This window comes from Sapajus apella, unplaced genomic scaffold (assembly GCF_009761245.1).
Source record: "Sapajus apella isolate SASKATOON/1434 unplaced genomic scaffold, GSC_monkey_1.0 scaffold48, whole genome shotgun sequence".
In the NCBI taxonomy this organism is placed as follows: domain Eukaryota; kingdom Metazoa; phylum Chordata; class Mammalia; order Primates; family Cebidae; genus Sapajus; species Sapajus apella.
The window spans coordinates 1,871,795-1,896,826 of record NW_022436988.1 but is presented as its reverse complement, the minus strand read 5'-3'; the positions used below and the strand labels follow the sequence as shown (position 1 = coordinate 1,896,826).

The window sequence follows — 25,032 nt, the reverse complement described above, 5'->3', positions numbered from 1 at the left end:
CTGAGTAACTGGGATTACAGGCACGCGCCACCATGCCCAGCTAATTTTTGTATTTTTGGTAGAGACGGGCTTTCACCATGTTGACCAGGACAGTCTCGATCTCTTGACCTCGTGATCCACCCGCCTCGACCTCCCAAAGTGCTGGGATTATAGGCGTGAGCCACCGCACCCGGCCCAAGAAACTGAATTTCATAGTTTAAAACCTTGCAGTTAGGGTTAACTCCAAGTCTAGTACCACTGGGGAGTACTACCAAATGTTTCAGGAAATTCCCCATCCGTACGTGGAGGAACGAGTTCTCCATGTGTACTCCTTATTGATGGTATTTTTATTAAGATGCACATATACAAAAGAAGAAAAATAAATGACCCAGCTTTGTGTAAACAGTAGTATTTATTCAGAAAGCATGAACCCTGGTGCCCTCGGAAGGTTCTGAGATGGACTAGATGTTTCAGAGGCTTTGTGTGTAAGGAGTGTCACAGGACAGGGGCGAGGCGTGAGAGCCCAGGAAAGGGTCACATGGGGACCTGAAACCTGACATGGCCACAGGCCACAGGCCAGACAGCACAAGACAGCCTGGACAAGACACCCTTAACCCACGTGCACCAAACCAGCCACCCCAATGGGACCGGGAGGTGGTGGCCTATTGCTGCTCATGACCTCCTGGGGAAGGAGGAAGCTGAGATCAAAATGAAATAAAGAACCAGGTAGTCACGCCCACATTCACGTAAGAAACCTCATGTTTAAGGGCAAGACAGGCAGGGGCTACCCCTCAGACCCCTGAGATCAGCCTTTCTGAGGTCCTGCCACCTGCCTATTCCATGTCTGGATTCTAGTGCAAGAGCCAGAGCCTCTGGTAGAGGAGATCTGAAAATGCGGTGGCCCTAGGGTCCCCCTCTCAGGTCCGGTGCCCTGGAGACTGTCGCAGAGACTCAGGAAGCACCGCCCCAGAGGCCACAGCTGCAGCTGAAGACTCCAGGGCCGGGCCACTGGGTCAGGCATTCAGGAATGCGAAAGCTGACGGCTCTGGGCCGGGTGGCTGTTCGGCTGCTGTCCTCTGGGACGATGTCCGGGGGGCGCAGGGGGCATCGGGACAGGACTCTTCAGCAGCAGCCCCGGCCCCCACCAGGCGGGGACACGCCACCAGCTCCATGCCTGCAAACAAGGAGTGGGGGCTCCACGCATAGCTGCTGGGGGCTCTCTCTGGGCTGTCCGTGCCACCTGGGGCCCGCTCAGGTCCCCAGCCCCTGCTCTCTGCCAGTCTGGTCGCAGCCTCACTGGGGTGTCCGGGGGCTGGAACGGGGGAGGTATCTGGGGGCGGGGTGGGCACAGGGCTGGGTGGCATCCCAGATGAGGGGGCAGGGCTCCGGGGTGACACCGCGGTTGAACTCAGAGGCTGGAGGAAGAGCTGGCTCCCGGTGAGAGGCACAGTGTCCGTCAGCAGGTCCGATGGGCCTGGGAGGGCAGCTGTGGGGCCAGGCTCGGCCGAGGTGCCTTGGGCAGGGGGTAGCTGCCCACAGGAGGCCTCGAAGTGCCTCAGGATCTGAAAGAGGAAGGAAGGAGGAACCAGGGAGGCTCCTGGGCAACCCTGGGGATTGTGGGGACTGCTGGAGGGAGTGGAGGGAGCATACAGAGCCTGGCACATCTTGGCGTTTCCAACTGCTAGACATGGGGTGCTTCTAGCATGTCCATTTCAGAAACCCCCCCCCAACGAGGGTCACCCAGGGTGGTGCCAACCCCAGGTCCATGCTTCACTCTGACTGAAGGGTGAGCTAGCAGGTGGCCAATGACAGATCAGGAGGACTTGAGGATGGCTGACTGAGGACCTGTGTTTCCAGCAGCCACAGAGAAAACAGGAAGCAACAGCTGGGGACGCCCACAGGTAGAGGGTGTGTGCCAGGGCCTGGCTGTGGGGAGAGACCTCCCAGTGTGATTCCCGCGGCCTCCAGGCAGTTCAGAGCATTCAAGTATGCACAGATGAATGGGACCAATCCCATGCTCAGCTTGGAGCTGAGCATGAGCTGTGTCATGGGTGGCTAACTCCATGTGCAGTCAAGGAGAGCTTCCTGGAAGACATGAGTGTAAGCCAAAATGCAAAGGCAGGAACATTAAGGCAGACTAGTTTGGGGCTTCCAGGAGCAGGGAGCGACTAGTGCACTGGGAGTGCTGTGTAGTTGGGGTCAAAGTCAGGAAAGGGGCGGGGAGGTGAGGTCCCTGACTCGCTGCTGCTCCCTCGGCCAGCAGGACAGGGACTCCAGAGGGCACTCTGGGAAGGGCTGACCAAGCGCAGGGCAGGACCGGACAGCCGTGGACAGCAGTGTATCTCCTGCTGTGTGTGCCCCTGGACCCCAGTGCGCATGTGGCCCCTGCAGCTTCCCACCTTGGTGGCCTTGTTGGTCACAGGTCCCGGGCTGCCCACGCTGAGCTCCTGCAGCTGTTGCCGGGTACGGAGGAGGATGTGCTCCTGGGGAAGGAGGTCGGCGCTCCCCAGGGAGGCGATGGCACACAGTGCCCTCTGCGAATGAAGGGAGGGAACGTCAGCGCCCACGGGGCAGCGGTCCACACCAGGGAGTCCTGTCTGGCCATCTCTCTCCTTCTTCCTCCTCACCAACGACCCGAGTGCTGAGAGGCAGCAGGGACAGCTGCACCAGAGACCTGTCCTTACCGCCTGACACCCCAGCTCCCGGACAGACCCTGGCGAGAAGCACATGGTCCACTGCCCCTGATCACCTCGCCTTTATTCCTCCGCATGCCTCCCACACACACATGTGTGTCCACATATTCACGTGCATGCACACACACACAGGTGCACACATACACAAGCACACACATGCAGTCATGTACACACAGAGGTGTGTGCACACATGTGCACAAGACTGTACACACACAGGCATACATGCACACACACAGGAATGTTCACACATAGCCACACACAGCTATGCACACACAGGCATGTTCACACACAAGCACATACACAACCACACACACACAGGCATGTTCACACATAGCCACACACACACACAGGCATGTTCACACACAGCCACACACACACAGCGCCACAAACACAGGCATGTTCACACACAGGCACACACACAGGAATGTCCACACACAAGCACACGCACACAGCCACACACACACACACAGGCATGTTCACACAAAGCCACACACAGGCACACACACACAGGCATGTTCACACACAGCCACCCAAACACAGCCACAGCCCCACACACACACACACACACACACACACACACACACAGGCACACACATGCATGTTCACAGCCACCCACACACCCATGTTCATACACAGGCATGTTCACACACAGCCACACACACACAGCCATACACGCATGGCCAAGCCCTGCACCGCACGCCTAGCTCACCAGCTGCGTGCATTCACTGGTCCCACGCAGGCGGCAGGTCAGCAGCTGCAGCACAGCCTCGCAGTTGAGCAGCCCACACCTGCACAGCGGGGACGTCTCAGTGGTGGGTGGTGGCCCATCCCCTCGTCCCTCGTCCAGGGTTGGGGCTGGGGCAGCACTGGGCAGGTGGCCAGGTGCACTCACGCTCTGATGAAGTGCTGTGCCTCCTCTCGGCTCAGGAAGGCACGTGGGCCCCGAGTCACGGTCCTCACCAAGCCCAGCTCCTGCTGACAGTCACTCAGGGCCATCAGCTCGGCCCTGCCGGGGGAACGGCCAGGTCAGGGTGAGTAGTGGGAGCCGTGGCCCGCCCCTGCCTGCACTGGGAAGAACCTGAAAAGCCGGAGCCATGCTGGGAGGGTGCGGCGGGGGGTGGGCGGTAGGGGGGGCTCCAAGACCACTCCGGCTGCTCCCACCCACCTTTCTGCCAGGTCGCCCGGCTCCCGGCTGGCCCCTGAATGGCTGTCGCTGCCAGAGTCTGAGGCCCTGCTCAGGTCGCTGTTCTGGGATGAATTCTGAGAGTTGGGGCCACTGTCCAGCTCGTCCCAGCCCCCTCCAGCCTGCCCAGGCCGGTGCCTCACAGCTGAAGGAAGCAGAATGGCAGGTGAGCTCCCTGGGGCTTCAGGGCAGCCCCATGCCCACCTCCTGGGGCCCCAGACCAGGAGCCCTGGGGGGCTGAGTCCTAAGCTGAGGATGGGCGGCCACCTTGGCTCCGGCTTCAGCAAACACCAGCCCCCACGGGCATCTGCTTCCGCCTCGGGTGCTGCCCCCTCCTGCCGTGCAGGAGGCCCTGGCATGTGCCTTTATGGCCACAAAGCCCCAGTGGTGACAGGAAGGAGTGACCCGGACTCCTTCACACCTAGTGAAGGGGAGGAGCCCTCGGCTCGATACCTCGGGGACCTGGACTGGCCCCGGGGAGTGGGTTCCCCAGGGCTGGGGGCCCGTGGCTGGCTGCAGGCATCGCGGCAGGCTGGTAGGCGTCACCCAACGGCAGGAGCCTCTGGGTACCGGGACTCTCGGGCCCGGGGCGCACGGCACTGGCCACCACCTCTGCGGCCTTCTGGATGGTGGAGAGGAAGGCTTCGCCTGCCGAGCCTGCACCGGAGGAGAGGGTGATGGGACAGCCACCCAGCGTGGCCCCACCCAAGTCCTCTGAGAGCAGGTTGCCCGCATAGGCTCCCTGCTCAGGCTTGGGGAAGTCGGGGTACACACTGCAGGTACGGAGGCCTCCCGGGGGACCAGGCCTTCCGGAAGCTCCCTGTGGACTCCACTTTAGCATTCTCTGGATACCTCCAGCTCACAGCAGTTAGGCCTCTCCCTGTCCCTCTGTCCTCTGGGAGTGAGCGTGTCCTAAGGGGCCTGGCCTCGGCCTTGGCTGAGGGAGGGAGTATCCAGTCCTGGGAGGGGCCCGCCCTTCCCATGTGAGCTCCCTGTAGAAGGCACCCCTATACCAAAATGTCAGCAGGAGCCCCCGGGCTGTGCAAGACAGCATGACAGCCTGGCGGTGGGCAGCCAGACACGTCCGGGGACCACGGCAGGGCATGGCCAGGCCGGGACAGCCTGGCGGTGAGCAGCTAGACACATCCCCAGGGCTGCAGCAGGGCATGGCTGGGCTGAGAGCTGGGTCTGAGCTGCAGTCAGTGGTGCCACCCATGGCTCTCCTGGCGCTGATGAGCAGTCGTCCACTGGAGCTGCCCCAGCGCCTAATAGCTCCCCACGTGACCGCCTGAGTCACCCCCACCACAGCCAGGCCCACGGCCCTCAGCCTCTCTCAGAGCAGACTCGCCCCTGACCTCCCGCTCAGCCTGCTTCCTCCCACCTGTCCGTAAAGCAGCCCTGACCACACCTGCCCCACCCCCACATCGGGCTGTCAGAGTGACAGTGGGGGCAGCCCCAGGAAGGGCTGAGGCTGCATGGGGGAGGGGACAGGGACAGCAGATAGCAGGTGGGCAGCCTTGCCCCCCCCGCCCTCCTCACCCCTGCACCCTGGGATGCCGGCGCCCATGCAGGCCCTTCCCACTCACCCATGCGGCTGTGTTCCTTGCTGTAGCCAAAACCCTGGAGGGTGCTGTGTGGCCTGGCCTGGGAGCCCATGCCTGCAGAGGGTCCTCGGTCAGCGGCAAGCCGGCCCCCACCCTCGGCCCTGCCCACGGGAGACACAGATGCCCAGGACATTTGGGGAGGCAGAAACCCAGTGTCGGGGCTGAACACAGTCCCTTCGGTCACCTACCTGTGGCCGGCGGGGTCCCCAGAGGCTGGGAGGGAGGCAGAGGCGACAAGGCGTCTGAGAACAGGGTGCTCCCCAGGTCCTATGGGGGGGATGGACGCCTCAGCTCCCTCTGCTGGGGCTGCTGTACTCACCCTGCCACCCACGCCAGCTCCGTCCTGTCCTCCGGACACGGCTCCTGAGCCACTCGGCCAGACATGGGCTGTGTCCAGCAGCCAGGAGTGGAGGCAGGAGCACCCCACACCCCCAGCCAGGAGCAGAGGCAGGGGCGTGGGTGAGAGAACCCCACAACCCCCAGCCAGAAGGGGAGGTAGGGGACCCTGGTGGGAGAACGGCAAACCCTCCAGCTGACATCCAGGCCCCAGTCCTGCCCCTCTACGGGAGGAGGGGCACCCTGCAGAGCGACTCTGCTCCTGGGCTCACCTGCGCGGCTGCCCGAACCTTCTGGTACAAGCTGTTCCCGTGCAAAGGATCCGGGGGCCCCGAAAAAGCTGCAAAACAGAAAAGGTAAGTTGAGGCAGGGCTGAGCCTGGCACTGCCGCCCCCTGCGAGGCATGGCACACCAGGCCCTCTCCAGAGTGGCACACTCCCGCCACCAGAACCCCCTCGATCCCCTCCTCTAGGACCCTGCAGAGGCCACACCTGAGCAGACCCATGGCTCCCCATCACCCCTGCCCCACAGAGGCAAGTCTCTCTCCACAGCACCCACCTCGTCTCCCCAGGACCCACAACCCCTTGTGTCTGAGCTGGTTCGGCCTCCCCCCGCCCACTCTACTGGCCCCACGCACACCAGGGACCCCCAGAGGCTTCCCTGGGCCTGGAGGGTGAAAGCAGCGTTCTCTATCACAGCCTGAAAGTTCTACCTGGCCCCGTCCATACCCAGTCTCAGCTGCCTTGGGCTCCCCTGCTCTGAGAGCTCCAGTCACAGTGAACTGGGATGTCTTTCCTTAAATCCTGGGGCCCCAGGGCCCCCCAAGCCTCACCTGGGGCCAAGCATCCTTTCAGGACTCATCCTGGGAGCTGCTCCTCTGAGCAGCCCTGGAGGGCCATGCATGGGAAGGCGGGCGCCTCCATCACAGCCGAGTCCCCTTCACCCCTCAGCCGCCCATCTCCATCCTGGCAGGCTGACCCCGTGATTTGGAGACGATGCCCTGGCTGCCCCGGGCCCAAGGTTGGTGGCCACAAGCTGAGTCAGTGGCTGGATGACCTGCCGGTAAGACGCCACCCTTCGGCTGCCATCTTGTTGGAGCCGGGGCCACCTGCCTGCACCCCACACTGCCCCTCCTCGGTGACAGAGCAGGAGTGCCATCATCTTGGACAAGCCCCTCATTCTAAAGTTCACCTTATAAAAAACTGCCTAAATCCACACAGCATCAGTCCAACAGCTAAAGTCAACATGCCCATAAACCACAAATAGCATCTCCAACCAGAAACATTCAAACTTCTCCCGACCAGAGACATGCTGGCCCTGAGATAAACCACCTCCCCTGGGAAGATGCCAGCCTCGAGATAACCACCCTCTGGCCGAAGGATGTCTGCTCCAAGATAATGTCCCCTCCTCCAGACACTTCGACCCTGCCATAAACTTCTCCGCACACACAAACATCCCCAGCCTCTGAAAAGCCCCTCACGCTAAAACCAATACATGCTCTTAGTCTGTAACAGAAAGTGCTCCTGACCACCATCGGCCAGGAGCGCCTCTCCGGCTTTAAGTAAAAAAAATATGTCTTTGACCGTCAGCCACCTACCTTCCTCCCTCCCTCCCTCCCTTCCTCCTTTCCCTCCTCCCTTCCTTCTTCCCTTCCCCTTCCCTCCTCGTTTCCTTCCTCCTTTCCTTTTTTGTTTTCTGTTTCTTTTTTGAGACAGCGTCTTGCTCTGTTACCCAGGCTAGAGTGCAATGGTGTGATCTCGGCTCACTGCAACCTCCACCCCCTGGGCTCAACCAGTTCCCCTGCCCCAGCCTCCCGAGTAGCTGAGATTACAGGTGCGCAACCCCATGCCCGGCTAATTTTTTGTATTTTTAGTAGAGATGGGGTTTCACCATGCTGGGCAAGCTGGTCTTGAACTCCTGACCTTGTGATCCATCTGCCTCAGCCTCCCAACGCGCTGGGATTACAGGCGTGAGCCACCGCGCCTGGCCTCTTTCCTCTTTCGTTAACGGCTACACTTTGCGCATGTGGGGCGACCATCCTTGCTGCACACCCCGCCTGGTGCAGGGTGCCCCGTCTCTCATGTGCAGCATCTGGCACCTGCTTTCCTCACAGGGCCTGTGCAGACACCTCCCATAGCCCGTGCCCAGGCACGGCAGGCGACAGCAAACACTCACAACTGCTTCTGCACAGCGGAGGCTCTGGTGCCGACAAGAACCTCGAGTCTGAGAAAGGCCTTTCCCATCCCAGGGCCTGCTACAGCCCCACCCCCCAGGGCATGTCCCCAAGACCACCGAGGCCACAACGTAACTGTACCAGCCATAGCCATGGGAGGGGCCTGGGAGGCTGGGTCCCTCTGATCCGGTGAATGCTAAGGATGAATGGCCCGCACTGCCTCAGCTCGAAAGCTCTGAGGAGCACCTTAGGATGGCAAGAGCACCCGGCACTGTCCCTCCTTGGGGCATCCGCCATCTAAGTCCTAAGCTGAGTGTCACAGCTGTCTACAGTGGCCCCTCAGGGGCATCTGCCACCTAAGTTGCCTGTCACAGCTGTCTACGGTGGCCCACGACGCTGGCCCGTGGGACAGTCTGTCCCTCTGAGCCACAGGCCCACATGCCATCAAGTGGGGCAGCACTGGTTTTGACACCAGTTTTGGGGTGAGCCCAGCAGATGGAACACGCTGAGGTTTTCCACAAGCAAGCAGCGGCACAAGAGAGACTCAGTCTCCCTCCCCGGAATTCCCTTCAGGGGTGGCGGGGGACAGGGGGTCTAGGCACGCTGCGCCCCAAGGCGACCTGGAGCCCAGCCTCCCTCCTCCCCACGGAAGATCTCACGCCCAGCCCCCACAAGTACTCATTAGGCAGATGCACACGGCACTGCCCACTGCCTGGGGGATGACTCTCCCAGACCCACCTGCTGCCTGGACAGACCAGCCAGGCCACCTCTCCTGCCTCCCAGCCCCACCCTCCCTCTGCCTTGGGCTCTGAGGAGCAGCCCTAGGAGGAGAACTCATGGCTTGGGAAGGACATGTGAACGGGCACGGAGCCTGCTACGTGTGGGTGTCGGGATGGTGGGGAGGACCCTCGGGGCACACAGAAACGAACAATGGCACCCAGGTAGCAAGTGCAGGGACAGACACAGCCGAAGGCCCAGGGACGCGTGGCAGGCACGCAGGACCCAGCGGAGGGAGGGGGCAGGGTGCATCAGGGAAGGCCGAGCCGGCCAGCTGGGGTGAGGGTAGGTGGAGAGGCCGGGGATCGGCCAGGATCAGCAAGGCAGGGCAGCGATCAGAACCAGGCCGCGGTGAGGGCTCTAGCTGATGTCTTCCTTCTCAAGCCCGGAGGATTCACCACCCTCCCCCACTGTCCACGGCCCTGGCTCTTCCAGAGCGCATCATGACCCCTGTACCTGCAGCTTCCCGGATGAAGGCGGAGTTGCGTTTGAGGATGAGCAGGAATGAGGAGGACCCGTGGCTGCACAGATAGAGCAGGATCTTCAGCACCTGGGGAGTGGGGTGGTCAGCGGCACTGGGTGGGCCGGGCATGGGACACCCAGGGCAGGGCCAGGGGCGCCCCAAGGGCATAGAGCCACCAGCCACCCGGCGCCGCTCATCTGCTCCTTCAGCCTCAGCACCGTGGGCAGGGGCTCACCTTGAGCTTCCCGTGGCCGGAGCTGCTGTGCAGGCGGGTCAGGAGGTACTCCAGCAGGCACTGGCTGCTGCCCAGAGACTCGTGGGAGATTTCTGCAGCACGCTCGGGTTAGGGAAGGGAGATGATGAAGGCTGTGCTGGGCCGTTCAGGGAAATGGCCCTGGGACCTCCCAGCTCACGCTGCCTGGAGGCATCTGCTGCAGGCCCTGCCGTCAGGAGCGCTGGGGCTTCCAGGGTCTCCCAAGCCATCAGTATCGCAGCCTTCAGACCCCACCCGTGCCTGGTTTCAACGATAAAGGAGCTGCAGATCCCTCCAGGGACAGCGGAACCCCCAGTGACCCTTTGCCCTACACCAGGGCCCTGCTATCTGCTCTTTCCCCCACACAGGGACGTTGAGGAAGGATACTAGCAATCTCTTCAAACAGGTAGCCGGGACATGGGACGTCATCATCCGACGTCCCCTTCAGGAGAATCGGGAGCTGAAAGGGAACAAGAGCCTCTGCCGTGATGAGGCGCCATTTCCCACAGGGTGAGCCCACAGCTCCCAAAGGGATGGAAACGGCCCACTTCTTGCTGTTGACATGGCCGGAGAAAGGACTGGGAAGGAACAAGAATGGTGCTACGGGTCACAGGGAGCCTGCAGCAGGGTCCTCTCTCAACCGTCAGGGACGAACAGCCTCAGAGAAGAGGCAAATCAATGGTGGTTCTCCAGGGAGGGGCTACGCCACTTGGGATAAGATAGGACACAGCCCCCAGCCTCCCTGCACTTCCCAGCACGTAAGGCTATTTGAAGGTACTTTTCCTGTACCTACCTACTGACTAACAAAGCCAAACAAGGCCCAGGCAAGCCCCTTTTCCACGCAGGGGACTATGAATGGTCCCACCTCTCTAGAGCCTGGATTGGCAGAGTGACAGAGCCGTTTGGCCTGGCTGGCTCCACCGCTCCTGAGAACGGAGTGACACCATGTGTTTTATGTTCGCTTAGTGCAGACGTACTTATTTGTTTCATGGTTACTTACTGGCAGGAAGATGTATGGTTTATGGGGTGAAAATTGGAAACACTCATTCTTGCATTATTCAGTAACAGAACAGAAGAAAGGAGTTCAAGAGTATGTAAGAGAACAAGGCTGGGACCGACCTCGTGAGGGCCAAGATCTAGTGACAACACAAAAAAACGTGGACCTGAAGTGTTTCCCGAGGCTGTGGACACACATCACTGACACTCTGCCCATCAAGCCCTAAGCGGGGCTGAGAGGTTTGCAGGTGACAGCTGCCGACTGCAGAACACAGCACAGAACGATTCTGTCCAAACCCTGCACGGAGAGCTCCACCAACCCCAGCGTGGCTTCTGGCAGCCCAAGGCCGCGCCCTGGGACCACCCAGCCTGGGAAAGCTCGGGGCTGATAGAGACAGTTTGCTGTGGACGACACCTGGGGACTGGCCCCGACCTCTCCTTCTTAGAGCGTTTACTAAGAGGGGCTCACAACGGTGCGTCCTTCTGCGACCCTTCGAGGCGTCTGTGTTCTCGGCAACCCCGGGGTGCCTCTCCAGGACCGGAGCCCCCCGGGCGCCGGCAGCGGGGACGCAGCGGCTCCACGTCCACCGGGCCCGCCGCTCCTTCCCGCCTGTCGGAGGCCACTGAATGCTGGCCGAGGCCTGTTCTCTCCCCCGAGGGCTGGCTGTGCCCGTCGCCCTCGCGCTCGGCGGGTCCGGCTCGGGAGGCCCGGGGACCGCGCGGCGGGCGGGCTGCTCAGGGGACGGAAGCGGCTCCCCAGGGCCGGGACGCAAGGTCAACGGCTCCGGCCCGAGGCGAGCGGCGCCCGAGAGGACACGTGGGGCCGGGGCCGGGGGCGGGCCGCCCTCACTCACCCGGTGCAGAAAGCTCAGGCGGTCCCGCAGCGGCGGCGCTGCCGCCATGATGCAGGTCCCCTCCCGGTCCGCCCCGCTTCCGCCAGGCCTGGGCCCTCCAATCACCGCGCGCGTCCGGCTCCGCTGCCCACTCTCTCGTGGTGGGACGGGCCCTGAGGGCGGCTTCGTGAATAATTTGAGCCTAGACCAATCCGAAGTCCCAGCGCAGAGACAGACAAGGACAAAAGCCAATTGCAGGGGGAGCTCAGGGCCAGGAGCGCTTGAAAAGCTCAGGAACGATGACGGGCGGAAGCACCGACCTATCAAGCTGTTTGACGCCGGAAGAGGACGGACCTAATATGGCGGCGTCCAGGGGCTCTGGAAACAGCGGCCCATGTCGGCTAACGGAGCGGTGTGGGGCCGGGTGCGGAGCCGCCTCCGCGCCTTCCCTGAGCGGCTGGCCGCCTGCGGGGCCGAGGTGAGGAGCGCCGGGCGGGCCAGTGCTGCGGGGCAGGAAGGGCCGAGCGGGGCGGTGACGGGGAGGAAGGGCGGGGACGGGGACGGGGACGGGGACGGGGACCCCACGACCCGCGCCCGTCCCCTCCGCAGGCCGCGGCGTACGGCAGGTGCGTGCAGGCCTCTACGGCCCCGGGCGGCCGCCTGAGCAAGGACCTCTGCGCGCGGGAGTTCGAGGCCCTGCGGAGCTGCTTCGCCGCCGCGGTAGGTGGGCGCGGGCCCCTCCGCGCTCTCCCCCTCCAAGGGCCGGCGGGCCCCGGCCTTCCTTTGCTTCCCCGTTGGTTCAAAGTTTGAGCTGCGCTGCGTGCTTTAGACCCCGGCTGACCAAACCCCCGAGCCGCCGACGAGCCCGCGAAACCTCGGCGGTCCTGGGTGTGTGCCTGCATGTTTGTAAAGCGGGACTGGCACTAATCTCAGAAAGGATGAGGGGTGTGTGCAAGAAGGCGCCTTGTAAAACGCGTTAAGTTTTCGTGTTGGCACTGCCGCCGAGGGGTGTCATGCCAGCATCGACCCGACACAGGGCTCCCAGCAAGTCCCAGAACCTTCTGGGTCTCGCTTCCCCGGCACTCGCAGCCACCTGTGCAGCTGCGGTAGATTCCTTCAGCACCTGCCCAGCCGGGCCCCCCCCCCCCCCCCCGCCACCCTCACAACTGGCACGATGGGCTTCCTGACCGTGGGTCTTTAAGTCATTCTGAGGCTGCTTCCCTAAGTGTCAGCCTCACTGGGTACCACCTCGGGCGCCCCGACTCAGTGTGTCTGGGCGGGCTGTGACGCCGGTGCTGACTCTGTTTACTGGAAGCTGTCAATCCAGAGATTTGGGCCAGAGAAAGGATATTTGAATAAAAGCTCCACAGCCTTCATTCCTGCCTGCCCCCAGCAGCCTTGGATGCAAGGGTGGGTGACTCATCAGAAGTTGTACTTTTGCGGGTATGGTGGCTTACACCCGTAATCCTACCACTTTAGGAGGCTGAGGTGACTGAATTGTTTCAGCCTAGAAGTTTGAGACCAGCCTGGGCAACATACAGAGACCCCGTCTCTATAAAAAAAAAAAAAAAAAATTTGTGGGGGAGGACTCCTGCTTTCCCTTCATGAGAGCATGGCAGCAAATGTGGCATGTGGTGGGGGTCAGAGGAGGGCACACCAGTGAGGTCTGTAATGGTGTCACAAGGCCCTTGTCCCTTGAACCACTGACCCAGAGAACCAGCCCATGGTTCTCCAACCAGTCGAGCCTCCAGCACGTGCCAGCACCGAAGTCTCTGTATTTGGTAGAACACGGCATCTGCTGTGGTAGCTTTCTTTCAAGCTGTGTCTAACTTGGAAGCAAGCCATTCAGACAAAACACTTTATCTTGCAGGCCAAGAAGACGCTGGAGGGAGGCTGTTAGGAGGTTCTGAGCTTCACACCTGTCTGCTGCTGTGGGTGCAGAGCCCTTGTCCTGATGGCGCCTGGTGGCACACATGGAATGCCCAGGGCAGAAAGGAAGAGGAATGGCGAAGATGTGACTTCCTGACGTTAGATCCTGTTTCTTCTCAGCAAGTTGAGGTGTGGGTAGAGCAGAAATTGGTTTTCCAGCCTTGTCTGTAAGGACTTGAGTTAGAATAAGATGTAACAGAAGCAACGATAAAGATTCCGTCAGGTCCTGCAGCGTGGGGCTTACTGTGTGCAGACTGTGATCTGTGGGCCTTGGCTTCTCCCCTAAAAAGGGCAGGGGTGGGACTCAGGGACACTCTGCCTCAAAATGTCCGTTTTAAGACATTCTCACTAAGGTATTTAATCTGAATCTGGTGAAGCCTGCAGACCTCACTACGGGCATACAGCACACACCAAAGATGAGGACGGGACACCCCATGGGGCAGGGTCCTTGAAGGTGGCTTTCTTGGACATGGGGTAAGGCAGGGGCTCTTTACAAAAGGGCCTGAGCCTCCAAGAGGGGCCTATGTAGGGCACCAGCAGCCACTGCCACTCCTTTGTGGGGTGGGGTTGGTCACCCCCTCAGCAGCCCAGGTACGTCACTGATGGCTCCTGCCCTCTCATCCCCCTCCCTATCACACCACTGGACCTGAAACTAAGGTGAGAAGGGCAACACCCTGACCCTGCCCAGGCACTTGCTGACAGGGAGACTCGGGAATCTGTGGGGCCTGAGCGCCACCTGCCGGGCGTGGCAGGGACTGCCTCAGGCGTTCCCTTGCTCCCGAGTGTGGAGGTCTCGCCGTCCTGGGGCTGTGGCCTGCGCCTGTCCCCAGGCCCATGCGAGCAGCTGACGCCGTGGGCTGAGGTCTGTACCTCCCTGTTTCCTCCTCAGATGCTGTCCCAGAATTAGCCTGGTTTCCCCTAAGGGTCAAACACCCGCCGTCTCATCTGGGTGGAGGGTCTGCTGGAGCTGGGCATTGTGAGTCTCCAGAGTGTTAGATTTTGTCCCAAGGCCCAGGATAGAGTCACATCTTGGGAACCACAGGAATCCAGACCAGACTGCTGGAGCCAAGCCACCGCAGCCCATCCCTGTGTAGGCCAGAGACTCAGATGCCTTGCCCTGGCCCACCTGCCTAACCCACCTCCCCAGCGTGCAGGCCCGGCTGCCCCCACCCCTACCTGCCCCTCGCTTGTGCGCACTCATCCTGAGCTAGTCTCACGGCACGTACGCCCTCTCCTCTGCCCTTTGGCAGCTCAAATCCCTCCTCCGTGGGCCCACCCGTCCTGCCCACACACCGCTGTCCTTCACCCCGTGTGTGAGGTGGTTGCAGACAGACCTGCCGCTTCCTGTGGCCCACACCTCCAAGCTCAGCTCTCAGGCCTCTTGGGGACACCCCTCTTCCACCCCCTCAAATTCTCTTACAAACCGCCCTCCGCCTTTGTTCCTGCCCTTCCTCCCTGAGTCACTGGCTCTCAGGACTGCACCGATGGACAGCGCAGGAAGGTGGGCAGTGGGGGGCTTCTGCTCTTTCCAGGCCGCCAGGACCATGCAGAGCTCTGCTTCAGCCGCACTTAAGCCGCTCCTGCTGCCCCAACCAAGCACCTGAGACTGCATGATTTACAAAGAACAGCCTGACTTCTCAGCTCCGCTGGCTGGGAAGCCAGAGATCCAGGCACTGGCCCTGGCGTCTGGGGAGGGCCTTTGTGCTGTGTCCTGAGGCTGCAGAAGGCGGAGGGATAGGGAGCGGAGGACCTGCATGCTGCATGCAGACTTCTGTGAGGCTCTTACTCCTGCAGCCAGGAAGGAGCCCTCGGGGCCTAGTCACTCTCAACACTATCACTTAGGCATCTCCTGAATTTTGGGGGGACACATCAAATGACAGCGAGTGCCTTGGCGCTCAGGCCGTATCCACCCCTTGGCCAGCCTGCTGTGCGAGTCTGTTCCCACGAAGAAGCACACGGGGATGGGGCAGCGCTGTTCCTGCTGCCCTGCCCTGGAACTGAGTCCCCGGAGGCAGGCTCCACGGCCCGGTGACAGCACCAGGACTGACCAGAGAGCAGCCTGAGGTGGCTCAGAGAGTGCATCCTGGCCCCAGGCCACTCCGTGCAGTTCTGACAAGCCCCACCCAGGGGTCTGCCAGGCTTCCGGGGAAATAAATTTCTCTTTCCTTCCCTGACGGGTGCCACCTGGGCTGGGGGTGGGGGTGGGCAGGAATAGGGAAGCGAGCAAGGAGTGAGTGACCCTGCATGTGGCTGGGGGCGCGGGGGCGCAGGGGCGCAGCAGGGCGGGTGACGGCAGAGGAGGGCCGTCACGGATGCGTCTCTGTGCTGGTGGAGGGCGGCCCTGTCCTGCTCTAACGGCAGCAGTTAGCAGAAAGGGGGGGAGGCCGGGGTAACCTCCAGAGAAGAAAAAGAAAAGTGGGTCACACGAAGATATTTGGGGAAATCCAGCCGGAATGAAAATCCCACTCCAAGCAATTGAACAAACGGAGTGCCAGTCTGAGGGGAGTATCTGGGAGGTGTTTTACCACTGAGCCGTGGTTCACTTGGAATTGTTTTTAATGAAGGACAGAAAGACTGGGACTGAACCATCTTTGCGGGGCACCTCCTGCCTGCTGAGCAGCGCCCCCAGCCCTTCAGCCCCGTCCCAGCCCCCAGGGCTCAGCAGGAGTCACCGCTCAGCCTCCAGAAGCTTCCCTATAATTTCATCTTCAGGCCAGGCGTGGTAGCTCACACGTGTAATCCCAGCACTTTGGGAGGCCAAGGCGGGCAGATCATGAACAGGAGTTCAAGACCAGCCAGGCCAACAAGGTGAAACCCCTGTCTCTACTAAAAAAAAAAAAAACAAAATACCTGGGTGTGGTGGTGGGTGCCTGTAGTCCCAGCTACTTGGGAGGCGGAGGCAAGAGAATCACTTGAACTGGGAAGCTGGAGGTTGCAGTGAGCAGAGATCGCCCCACTGCACTCCAGCCTGGGTGACAGTGAAACTCCATCTCAAAAAAAAAAAAAAAAAACAATTTCCAGTCTTGAGGCTGCCCAGCCTGAAGGTTATTGTGGTGTCTTTCCTTCAAAGTAAGATGCCACAACGAAATGCCAAAAGGATTTCAAAAGTTGCAGGTGGAAGACGCCACCAGAGGCCGAGGCCCGGCCCTCCGTGCAGGGACCTTCACCAACACACGCCTCCCCCAAGCCCAGGCCCTGACCCTGACGGGCCCCTCTGCCCTTCATGGCGCACGCTCCCCAGAGGACGAGCCGACGCAGATGCAGGGATGCAGCGCCCAACCATTGTGCACTGTGGACACAGTGGCACCCTCCCCTCTCCTCCCTCCAGGTGAGAGGCTGTGTCGCTTGTCCTGGTCACAGGGCAGCATGCCCGTCAGCCTGGCCCTGGGGGCTGGGGGCTGGACGAGCTCCCTGCACAAGCGGGTCTGCCTGCTCGCAGCGTCTCTCTGGAACTGTGCTGCGTCTGGTGTCCAGTCACCATGGGGCGCAGGTCACAGTACTGTTCCCTCGCAGCCTCTGGCCTCCGCTGTGTGCATCTGGAATCCGGGGCCAGCCTCTGGCTCTCCTTCCAGTCACTTCCCCGGACCAGCATCACTAATCAGGTGTCAGTGGTAGTTCTTAGTTTTTAAAAAGCCCACAACTCAACGTCGAAAAACAGACTACAGAGGCTGTGCCAACCATGAGTGCAGAAGGTGACACCAGCCAGCCCCCCTGGAGGCCCCTCAAGAGCCCGGCCCTGCTCCCTGTGCTTCCCAGACACCAAGCAGCATCCACCCAGGCAGGCGAAGGCACAAGAATTTATTCAAGATTTCTACCACACTGTGGGAAACATCAATAAACTGAAAATTCTGAGTCACTGAAGTCTGGGGTTGACACTGGCTCTCACGGTAGCCTGTGTTGGGACCATCGGCAGCCACGTGTGCCTCCACGCATGGCCGCCGGCCGAGCTCAGCCTGAAGACGTGCTCTCAGCAGGAGCGGGAGGCTTGGCCCCAGTCGCAGCAGCTCCCCAGCCTGAGCCTGGGAGAAAGCACGTCGGCCAGCTCACCCTGGAGGTCGTTCCTCACAGGCTGTAGTGAGCTCAGAGGCGAGAGGTTAGAGGACCTCAGACTAAGAGGTGCAACAAATAACAGCAAGAACATTCTGGAAACAATGCCACAGACAGTGAAATCTTTTATACTTGCACTCACACTTGGTGAGGGCCTCAGATGTGAAACCCTGGGGAAGAGTGCATGTGACCTCGAGTTCCGCCAGAACGTGGCCGGGAGAGACGTGCTGCCGTGGCGGTGGTGGGCGTGGCCCTCATGGCCAACAGGTGCTAGGCCTCCCCCAGATCCCCGGGCGCCTGTCTAAGCTGCCGGCTGTGGACCACCTGCAAAGCGCCCCCCACAGCCTGGCGGAGCTGGGCATCCAGGGCACCACGGAGGTCGTTCACCTGGACATCAGGTGGGGGGTTAAAGCCAATGATGACTCCGTCCTTCGGGGCCGGCTCGTCCTCTGCACGAGGGCCCAGGTCCCGCCGCCGCCTCCGGAGGTCGGAGCCAGCTTGCAGCTTCAGGTCTCTGTTGGGCTTGGCATTGTCCGGCCTCTGGGCCATGGGGGCAGCTCGTTTGGGCCCCAGCGCTGGCTCCGGCCTCTGCCTGGGCTCCTGGACAGCAGTGTCCTCCCCACCTCCTGGCTGCTTGTGGGACACAGGCACGTGGTCCCCGCCGTGGGCCTCCCTTCTCATCTCCAGGTGACCACCATGGTCTAGCTGGTGGCCCTGCTGTCCATCCTGCTCACCATCAGAGATGACCCGTCGCTCCGGCTGGCGTAACGCAGCCTGGGGCTGCATGGCTGCTCCCTCCAACTTGCCAGGCAGGCCTTCTGCAAGGCCCAGGCCTCGGCTCATTTGCTTGGACTTCACACGAAGGTCCCCTGTCTCTGCTCCTGGCCCTGCCTCCAGCCGGTTGGCTTCCCTCGGAATGCCAGTGCCAGTGGCTGCCACCTCCTTCCCAGGTTTCTTCCTTTCTTGGGAACCACCACCAGGAACATCCTGATTTTGCCTGGGGAATTCCTCTGCGAGGCCCTCCTCTGGGCCCCCGGCTTCCCTGGCGGGGTCCGGCACAAGCACCTGCTCCGCGACCTTAGGGAGGAGCTCCTTCACCGTGCCAGCTGCCCTGGGGGCAGCATCCTTCTGGCCGTCTCTTAGCTTGGCCGGGGCTGGCCGTGGCTCCGTGTCAGAGCCGCCATCTGGAGGGCCAGCAGGCTCTCTGCCCACAGCCCCCTCAAGGTGCTCCAGGGAGTGCTGGTTAAGGTCCTGGGATGGAGCAGGGCGGCCCCCAGGAGCTCTGAGGGCAGGGTCCAAAAGCAGGGGAGGCAGATTCTCCACCGTATCCCTGGCCTTGCCTTCGGGGGCCTCCTGGCCTCTGGGCACTGCCACCCCGGGCTCTGGCTGCATGCCCACTGCAAATGAAGTCAGTCATCAGTTTAGCCACGGCACTGAACATAGGCTGCCAGTGGAGGGACTCAAAACAACAAGCTGGCAACCACTCTCAGGAAAGGCCACGGGGCCTGAGACCATAGCAACCACTGACACCAGCAACCAAAACCCAGACTCCCCCTCAGGACAGGCCACAGGGCCTTAGACCCAGCCACACAGGACAGCAGGAGCCGCCCCGCCCCCTTGCCTGCCGCCCCGCCTACCCTGCCTGGGCTTGTCGTCCTCATCCTCCTGCCTCTGCTGGTGGATCTCCTTGTGCTGCTCCTCGATCACCGCCAGCAGCTTCTCCTGCTGGTCCAGCAAGCGCTTTTGCTGCACCTGCTGTTCTTTGATCACCTGAAGCAGGACAGCATGGTCCAGCATCTCCGCCCTGCCAGCTTCTGGGTTTGGAAAACGCACAGTCAGAGGGTGCCCACACACCGTGCTGGGCCAAGGACGGCACCAGCCCACAGCAAGGCCACGCACAGGTCACCTGCAGGGAGTGTGCTGGGACCAGCCGCCACTGGCACACTCGTCATGAACCTGACCATGACGCGTGCCCGGACAGCTCATTGAGACACACAGGCCTGGCCCAGGAGAGGCTGTGCCCTGACTGCCCCCAGGACACCCCCAACAGCCCCTCCTGCACAGCCAGCCTCTCTGCCGACGGGACCCCAGCAAACTTGCTTGTTACCCACTGAAAATGAGTTTCCAAAGCAACACAGAGTCAAAAGGAATGCGTCAGAATGTCAGGGATGGTTATCTGGCCTAGGTGGGTTTTTTTCCTTTTTCCATTTACACATTCAGTTGTTCTAGGCCAAGCAGATGAGAAAATAAGCCTGGACACGGCAGCTCACGCCTGTAATCCCAGCAATTTGGGAGGCCGAGGCAGGAGGATTACTTGAGCCCAGGAGTTAGAGACCAGCCTGGGAAACATAGCAAGACCCCATCTCTACAAAAGAAATGCAGAAATACAAATTAGCCGGGCATGGTGGTGCACGCCTGTACCCCCAGCTACTTAGAAGGCTGAGGTGAAAGCATCACTTGAGCCCAGGAGGTCAAGGCTGCAGTGAGCCGTGATCGAGCCACTGCACTCCAGCCTGGGCAACAGAGCAAGACCCTGTCTCAAAAAAGGGGGGGGGGGGGTGGAAGAAAAATGATAAGCTATATTTTGAAAAGAATATTGCTACTTTAAGTTTTCTCCAAGACGACAATTTAAAAAACAAACAAGCTGTCTTCTTTCAAGGGGAACATGGGAGCTGGAGCATCAGTGGGGCCCCGGCCAGCCGTCCGGACCACCGTCCACTGTGGAAATTCTGGGAAGGCCCTGCATGACGGGGGGCCCTGGAGTACCCAGCGTTAAGGGCCGGTGCCGGCAGCAAGGGCCCAAGGACAGGCCTGCCCGGGGCACACCGGCACGCACCTGCTGCAGGAGGCCCGGTCAGACCCGCTTCAGCACTGGCCAGTTATTTGCTGCAAGCAGCTGTGGTTTGTGTCATTCTTATAACACGTTTGCAAATTATCATAGGAACCGCTGGAAAATGACGGGTTAGGGCTGTAAGGCGTAAAGGTTCAGGGGAGCAAGAAGGATGCTTTGTGAGTGGTGAGAGCAAACATCTCAGTGAGGGCCCTGCATGTCAGGCGGACACCGCGACCAGCCAGAACAGTGCAGGGTCAGCCTTCTCCCAGACCCCCGGATGTGGGGGACAGGGCCAGCCCTCTAGCAGCAGCCCCAGCTCCCTGCTAGCACTGGGGCCAGATGCCTGCCTGCAGGGACAGGCCATGACAGGCCAAGCAGGCCTCCCACAAACTTCCTTTCACATGGGGAAGCGCAGGTGGCACACCGGCCACCTCGGCCACGGGCCACGCTCTCACCCTGGGTGCTGCAGGGCTCAACACGGAATGGTCAATGGTACAAGGACAAGATCCCATGTGCTGCCAACACCTCCCCGTACCCCAGGGCAGGGTTTCGGAACAGCAGGCCCCCCGACCTCACCTGCTCCTCGCAGGACTAGCCCTGGCCTGGTGCTGAAAGGAGGAGGAAAGGAGGAGACAGAAGGGAGGAGGGGGAGGAGGAAGAAGGAGGAGGGAAGAAAAAGGAGGCAGGAAGAGGAGGGAGAAAGGCAGAGGAAGGAGAAGGGAAAAGGAGGAGGGAAGAAGAGGGAGAAGGAGGAAGAGGAGGGAGGCAGGAAGAAGAGGGAGGAGGGAAGAGGAAGAGGAGGGAAGAGGAATAGGAGGGAAGAGGAATAGGAGGGAAGAGGGAGGAGGGAAGAGGAGGGAGGAGGAAGAGGGAGGAGGGTAAAGGAGGAGGGAGAAGGAGGGAGAAGGGAGGAGGGAAGAGGAAGAGGTGGCAGAAAAAGGGGGAGGGGGAGGGAGGAAGGAGCGGAGAAGCCACATGGGACACATGTGAAGCACCATGTAGGAGACAGGCTGTCCCCACAGCCAGAGCCCACCAAGACCATAAGGACCAGGTTGGCAGACGGCATGAAGCTGCCCCCTAGTGAGGCCACACAGGATCTCTCAAGGCGGCTCATGAGAGAGCAGCGCAGGCCCACCCTGTCAGCTGCTGTCCTAAGCAGCCTGCCCTTAGACACTTTCAGAGGCCAGCCACCCTCCAATGGCAGGCAAGGCCACAGTGGGCTGAGAAGGACCCCAGCATTTGTAACACAAGGGAGCGGAGTGGGCATCAGGACCCCCCCTGAGCATGAGCGCCGGTCCGGCACGTGTCCCCAGGAGGGCTGTCCCGGGGCAGGTGTGCCACCTCGAGGCAGCACTCAGCTCTGTAACACTCAGACACGCTCTGTACTTCAGCACACTGCTTTCCGTGCGTACCTGCTACTATCTTTTTAATTTCAGCTGTTCGTCCCGTTGAGAGGCATATGGAAGAAAGGCAGAGTAGGAAACCGTGAAAAGTCTTTTTCAGAAACAAGAAAATCAAAAGAATCAAACAGGTTCAGGTCACAGAGCATAGAAACTGAAAAACAACCACAGCCGGACTAAAGCCTGAGACAAAACCCCACGCGTGAGCTTCTGAAGAGCTCCGGGAGCCCCGGGTGTGCTTTCGGCCCTGCCTGCTGCGCAGCAGGTGCCAGGATGGCGAGCTGCACCCTGAGAAGTCAGGCCGCAGCGGCTGGGACATGGTGCTGCACCTGGCCTCCCTCGGGCCTGGCTGTCCTGAAGCCACATGGCAAGGTGCTTGGGGAGGAAGTGCATGTCTTACAAACGCCCTGGGAAGAACTGCCCACGCCAAAGCTGGCCCGGGGCTCCCAGACCCTCTCCCAGGGGCTTGGCCCCGGAGCCGGAGCAGCTGTGCCATGTGACCCACACAGACCCCCAGAACAGACCCTCTCGATGCCGAGGCACACATGGACCCCGAATGGGCAGGGCTGAGCATCCTGAGAGAAGGCATGGACGCTCCCATGAAATGCAGGGGACTTTTGGGGAGTGGGGGCTCAGCCACACGCCCTCAGAGCGTGAGTGGACCCCCAGCCTGGGAGAGGACATGGCACAGAGGGCTAACCCACAGACCCACAGTGAGCTGCTGTTACCTTCCCTGCAGAGGCGGAGCCCTAACTGCGTGAAGCCACAAGAAGGGGTCACAAAAAGCCACTACCTGGGAACCAAGGGGCAGGAAGGTTTGGAGGAGAATTCACGCAAGCTTTATTCTCAGGAGGGCAAAGGTATGAGGAGCTTTCCTGGAGGCACAGGGGACAGATCCCTGCAGATGAACACAGCCGAGCTCTGAGGGCTGAGGGTGCAGGAGAACATTCTGGGCCAGGGTACAGCCACCCCCAAGCCGGGTCCCCTCCAGGCACAGCCTTAAAACAAACCTACACACCTGGGTGCAGGCACTCCCACACCTGGCTGGCTTTAAATATACTGCGAGTGTTAGAACTGTTAACAAACCTGCTTTAGAATAAGACAAAACGGTCATCATGAGCCACATGCCAATGCCACAGGTGTTTAAAGGGGAGTAAGGGAGAGCAAACGTTCCCTGGGAGGTGCCAGAAAGGAAGCTGCTCATGGGAAGGGAGCAGAAAGCTCTCAGAGGGGTCCGCTTAGCAGGCAGCTGGAAAGAGAAGCGGGAGCCTGGCAGGGCTCCCTAGGATGGTCTGGGCATCACCCCAGGGCTGGGGGAAGGGGCTGCTGCTCCCTGGGCCCAAGACCTTACCCTCCAGCTGGCTGGCCGCCTGGTCTCCGCCCACTCGCTCCACGTCCCTCTGCTCTCGAGGCTCGGCCGGCAGCCCAGCCCCTGCAGCCGCCTTCTCCGCTGGGAGGGGAGGCTTCCCACCTGCACACATGGTGAAGACCCAGGAGGTTTTGCAGGAAAGTCAAGGGAGGATGGGGGGACAGAAGGCAAGGGATGGTGAAAAGGAGGTGGCAGATGTTTCTAAAGTGACACCCCCGTTAGCACAGTTTATATTCAACCTGATGATTACTAGCGAAGCAATAAAAAAATATTTAACAACCTCACAGGCTCGTGGCAATGAGCCAATGTGAACTGCCTTCGCAATTAAAATGCAAGAACCGTCCCAACCAGCTCTTAGACGGCACTTAACAACGTGTTACCTGTCAGGCGGCCCCCGCCGCCCCCCGCACGCGCCCAGACACACGAGCACAGCACGGCACCTGACATTTAGTGGTCTGGCAAACAACTGTGTGACAGATATTACAGGAGCTGTCAGCCACCAGCCTCTTCCTGTCCCCACCAGCTGCCAGGCCACTCCATTTGCATACTAATCTGGTGCAAGGAGAGAGACTGGGGACAGAAGGAGAGACCATCGATCCTGCCCAGCCTCCCCTGCCCGAGAGGGGAGCGTCTTCCGAGACGAGCCCGGGCTGACACCCACCATGGTCGCTGTCCTCTGTGGGCTGCCCCGTGTCCCCAGCAGCATTGCCTGGTGGTGGCACCCCGTTGGCCTTTTCCCCTTCACCCGCTGCCGGGGCCTTCTGCTCCTCAGACAGTGCTGCCTGCGGCCGCGGATGCAGATCCCCATTTCCTGGCCCCAGGTCTTCCTTTGCAGGCTGGACAGCTGGCTGACCATCTGCTTCTGGAACTTTCTGGGGATCTTCAGGAAAATCACCCACTTCCTCCAAAGCCTGGGCCTGTCCAGGCCTCTTCCCACCCTCTTCCTGCTCCGGCTCCCGTTTCTCTCTTTCTGAGTCGGGCAGAGGCGGTGCCACCTGGCCCTGGACCCCTGGAGCTTCTCCGCCCGTGTCTCTGGACGGAGGCTTGTTCTCTTCTGGTGCCTCTCGGTCTTGGCCTTCATCTACCACCACCTCGTCGTGAGGAACAGGAGGCTCATGGCGGTGGGCCTCCCCCACGGGCACGGCAATCCCTGTAGGCGCACAGGGGACAGATGGGGTCAGGCTGAGGCCCCACCTTCCTTTCCCAGGGAATCTGAAACGAGTTCTGGTTCCCAGTGGTGTCGACACAGGCCAATAGACACCACCTCCCCACCGGCCTCTCTGCTGCCTGACAATAGGGGCAGCTACTCTTGGAGGGGCAGGACACTCATCTCAACCGAAAGGCAGAGAAGGCAGACAGGACCAGAACTCAGGCTGTGCTGAAGGGAAGAAGACACACAGCCCCGAGAGTTTGCACCGCAGGGCGACTGGGACCCCTCTTCCCGGTCCCCACCCCGCAGCCAGCGCCCAGCACCTTGCCCGGGGCGATCCAGCTGCGCAGCCTCCTGCGCCTCCTTCGCATCTTCCTGCCCGGGCACATCCACGGGGCCCTTGATCTGGGCCTGCTCCAGCTCCTCTCTCTCCTTCGGCAGCTTCGGCTTCTCCCGGCCATCCTCGGCCATGGCCGCGACCGGATCCTGGGCTGGGAGCAGGGCACAGTTAGGGAACAGCACTGCCAGGCAGGTCCACGAGCTGCGTGGCGCTCCCTGGACTGTGACCACATTTTCCAGCCAAACGGCAGAGCCTAAGCAATTTTTTTTTTCCTGTTTGATTGTTAGCAGCTACGTAGCACAGAAAACTGTCATTTTTCATGTGTATTCATAACGAAAATATGTCAAAATGCAACTTACACCTAACTAGGGGCAGGGAGAGCTAGACTCCATGTAATACTCAGGCATTACCACCAGATGGCGACATGAACCCACTGACACTCCCACCGTTCCCTCCATCACCGTCACCTCCACCATCACTGCCATCACCTCCACCATCACTAGCTACCATCACCACCATCATCTCCATCCCCACCACCATCACTGCCCTCACCCCCATCACCACCGTCACCTCCACCATCACTGCCCTCACCACAATCATCTCCACCCCACCACCATCACTGCCCCATCACCTCCACCATCACTGCCCTCACCCCCGTCACCACTGTCACCTCC

The 25,032-nt window shown here is 60.8% G+C and overlaps 3 protein-coding genes across 13 annotated transcripts in view; 1 reads left to right on the top strand and 2 right to left on the bottom strand.

The window, feature by feature from the left end:
* Nucleotides 1-311: 311 nt before the first annotated feature.
* On the bottom strand, nt 312-11,545 carry TEPSIN (TEPSIN adaptor related protein complex 4 accessory protein). Of its 3 annotated transcripts, XM_032241374.1 has the most exons (13): nt 11,312-11,541; nt 9,849-9,921; nt 9,444-9,535; nt 9,202-9,295; nt 6,068-6,135; nt 5,648-5,726; nt 5,442-5,513; nt 4,309-4,512; nt 3,838-4,000; nt 3,565-3,678; nt 3,382-3,460; nt 2,379-2,513; nt 312-1,541 (listed from the first exon to the last, which is right to left on the bottom strand). In XM_032241374.1, exons 1-13 carry the CDS (start codon nt 11,357-11,359, stop codon nt 993-995), a joined length of 1,770 nt encoding a protein of 589 aa, XP_032097265.1. In that variant the 5' UTR covers nt 11,360-11,541; the 3' UTR covers nt 312-992. The 3 variants fall into 3 exon arrangements, with proteins under 3 accessions (XP_032097265.1, XP_032097268.1, XP_032097267.1); XM_032241377.1 differs by lacking the exon at nt 4,309-4,512; XM_032241376.1 differs by lacking the exons at nt 9,444-9,535; nt 9,849-9,921 and having other exon boundaries at nt 11,312-11,545.
* A 31-nt stretch (nt 11,546-11,576) lies between these two features.
* Nucleotides 11,577-13,448, top strand: NDUFAF8 (NADH:ubiquinone oxidoreductase complex assembly factor 8). Its single transcript, XM_032241378.1, has 3 exons — nt 11,577-11,768; nt 11,900-12,010; nt 13,161-13,448. Exons 1-3 carry the CDS (start codon nt 11,685-11,687, stop codon nt 13,188-13,190), a joined length of 225 nt encoding a protein of 74 aa, XP_032097269.1. The 5' UTR covers nt 11,577-11,684; the 3' UTR covers nt 13,191-13,448.
* Nucleotides 13,449-16,997: 3,549 nt separating this feature from the next.
* Nucleotides 16,998-25,032, bottom strand: part of SLC38A10 (solute carrier family 38 member 10) — a 44,961-nt gene continuing 36,926 nt past the window's right edge. For 5 of the 9 annotated variants that reach the window (XM_032241365.1, XM_032241369.1, XM_032241371.1 and 2 more), the window contains 6 exons: nt 24,342-24,509; nt 23,530-24,018; nt 22,851-22,970; nt 21,512-21,535; nt 18,904-19,080; nt 16,998-18,663 (listed from right to left, as the gene is read on the bottom strand). In XM_032241365.1, coding sequence (XP_032097256.1) covers nt 17,537-18,663; nt 18,904-19,080; nt 21,512-21,535; nt 22,851-22,970; nt 23,530-24,018; nt 24,342-24,509 — 2,105 coding nt within the window. In that variant the 3' untranslated portion in view covers nt 16,998-17,536. Of the gene's footprint in view, nt 18,667-18,901; nt 19,081-21,511; nt 21,536-22,850; nt 22,971-23,529; nt 24,019-24,341; nt 24,510-25,032 lie in introns of all 9 variants that reach the window. The other 4 variants (XM_032241367.1, XM_032241366.1, XM_032241368.1 and 1 more) reach the window with 4 other exon arrangements.

What these genes read in the sequence shown, in the direction of transcription:
- TEPSIN (XM_032241374.1), bottom strand. Translation starts at nt 11,359, where the DNA reads ATGGCGGCAGCGCCGCCGCTGCGGGACCGCCTGAGCTTTCTGCACCGG. An exon ending in AGGTTCGGGCAGCCGCGCAG is followed by an intron (nt 5,727 to 6,067) that starts GTGAGCCCAGGA and finishes TCCCCCCCATAG; the next exon opens with GACCTGGGGAGCACCCTGTT. An exon ending in GGGGACCCCGCCGGCCACAG is followed by an intron (nt 5,514 to 5,647) that starts GTAGGTGACCGA and finishes GACCCTCTGCAG; the next exon opens with GCATGGGCTCCCAGGCCAGG.
- NDUFAF8 (XM_032241378.1), top strand. Translation starts at nt 11,685, where the DNA reads ATGTCGGCTAACGGAGCGGTGTGGGGCCGGGTGCGGAGCCGCCTCCGC. An exon ending in TGGCCGCCTGCGGGGCCGAG is followed by an intron (nt 11,769 to 11,899) that starts GTGAGGAGCGCC and finishes TCCCCTCCGCAG; the next exon opens with GCCGCGGCGTACGGCAGGTG. An exon ending in GGAGCTGCTTCGCCGCCGCG is followed by an intron (nt 12,011 to 13,160) that starts GTAGGTGGGCGC and finishes TTTATCTTGCAG; the next exon opens with GCCAAGAAGACGCTGGAGGG.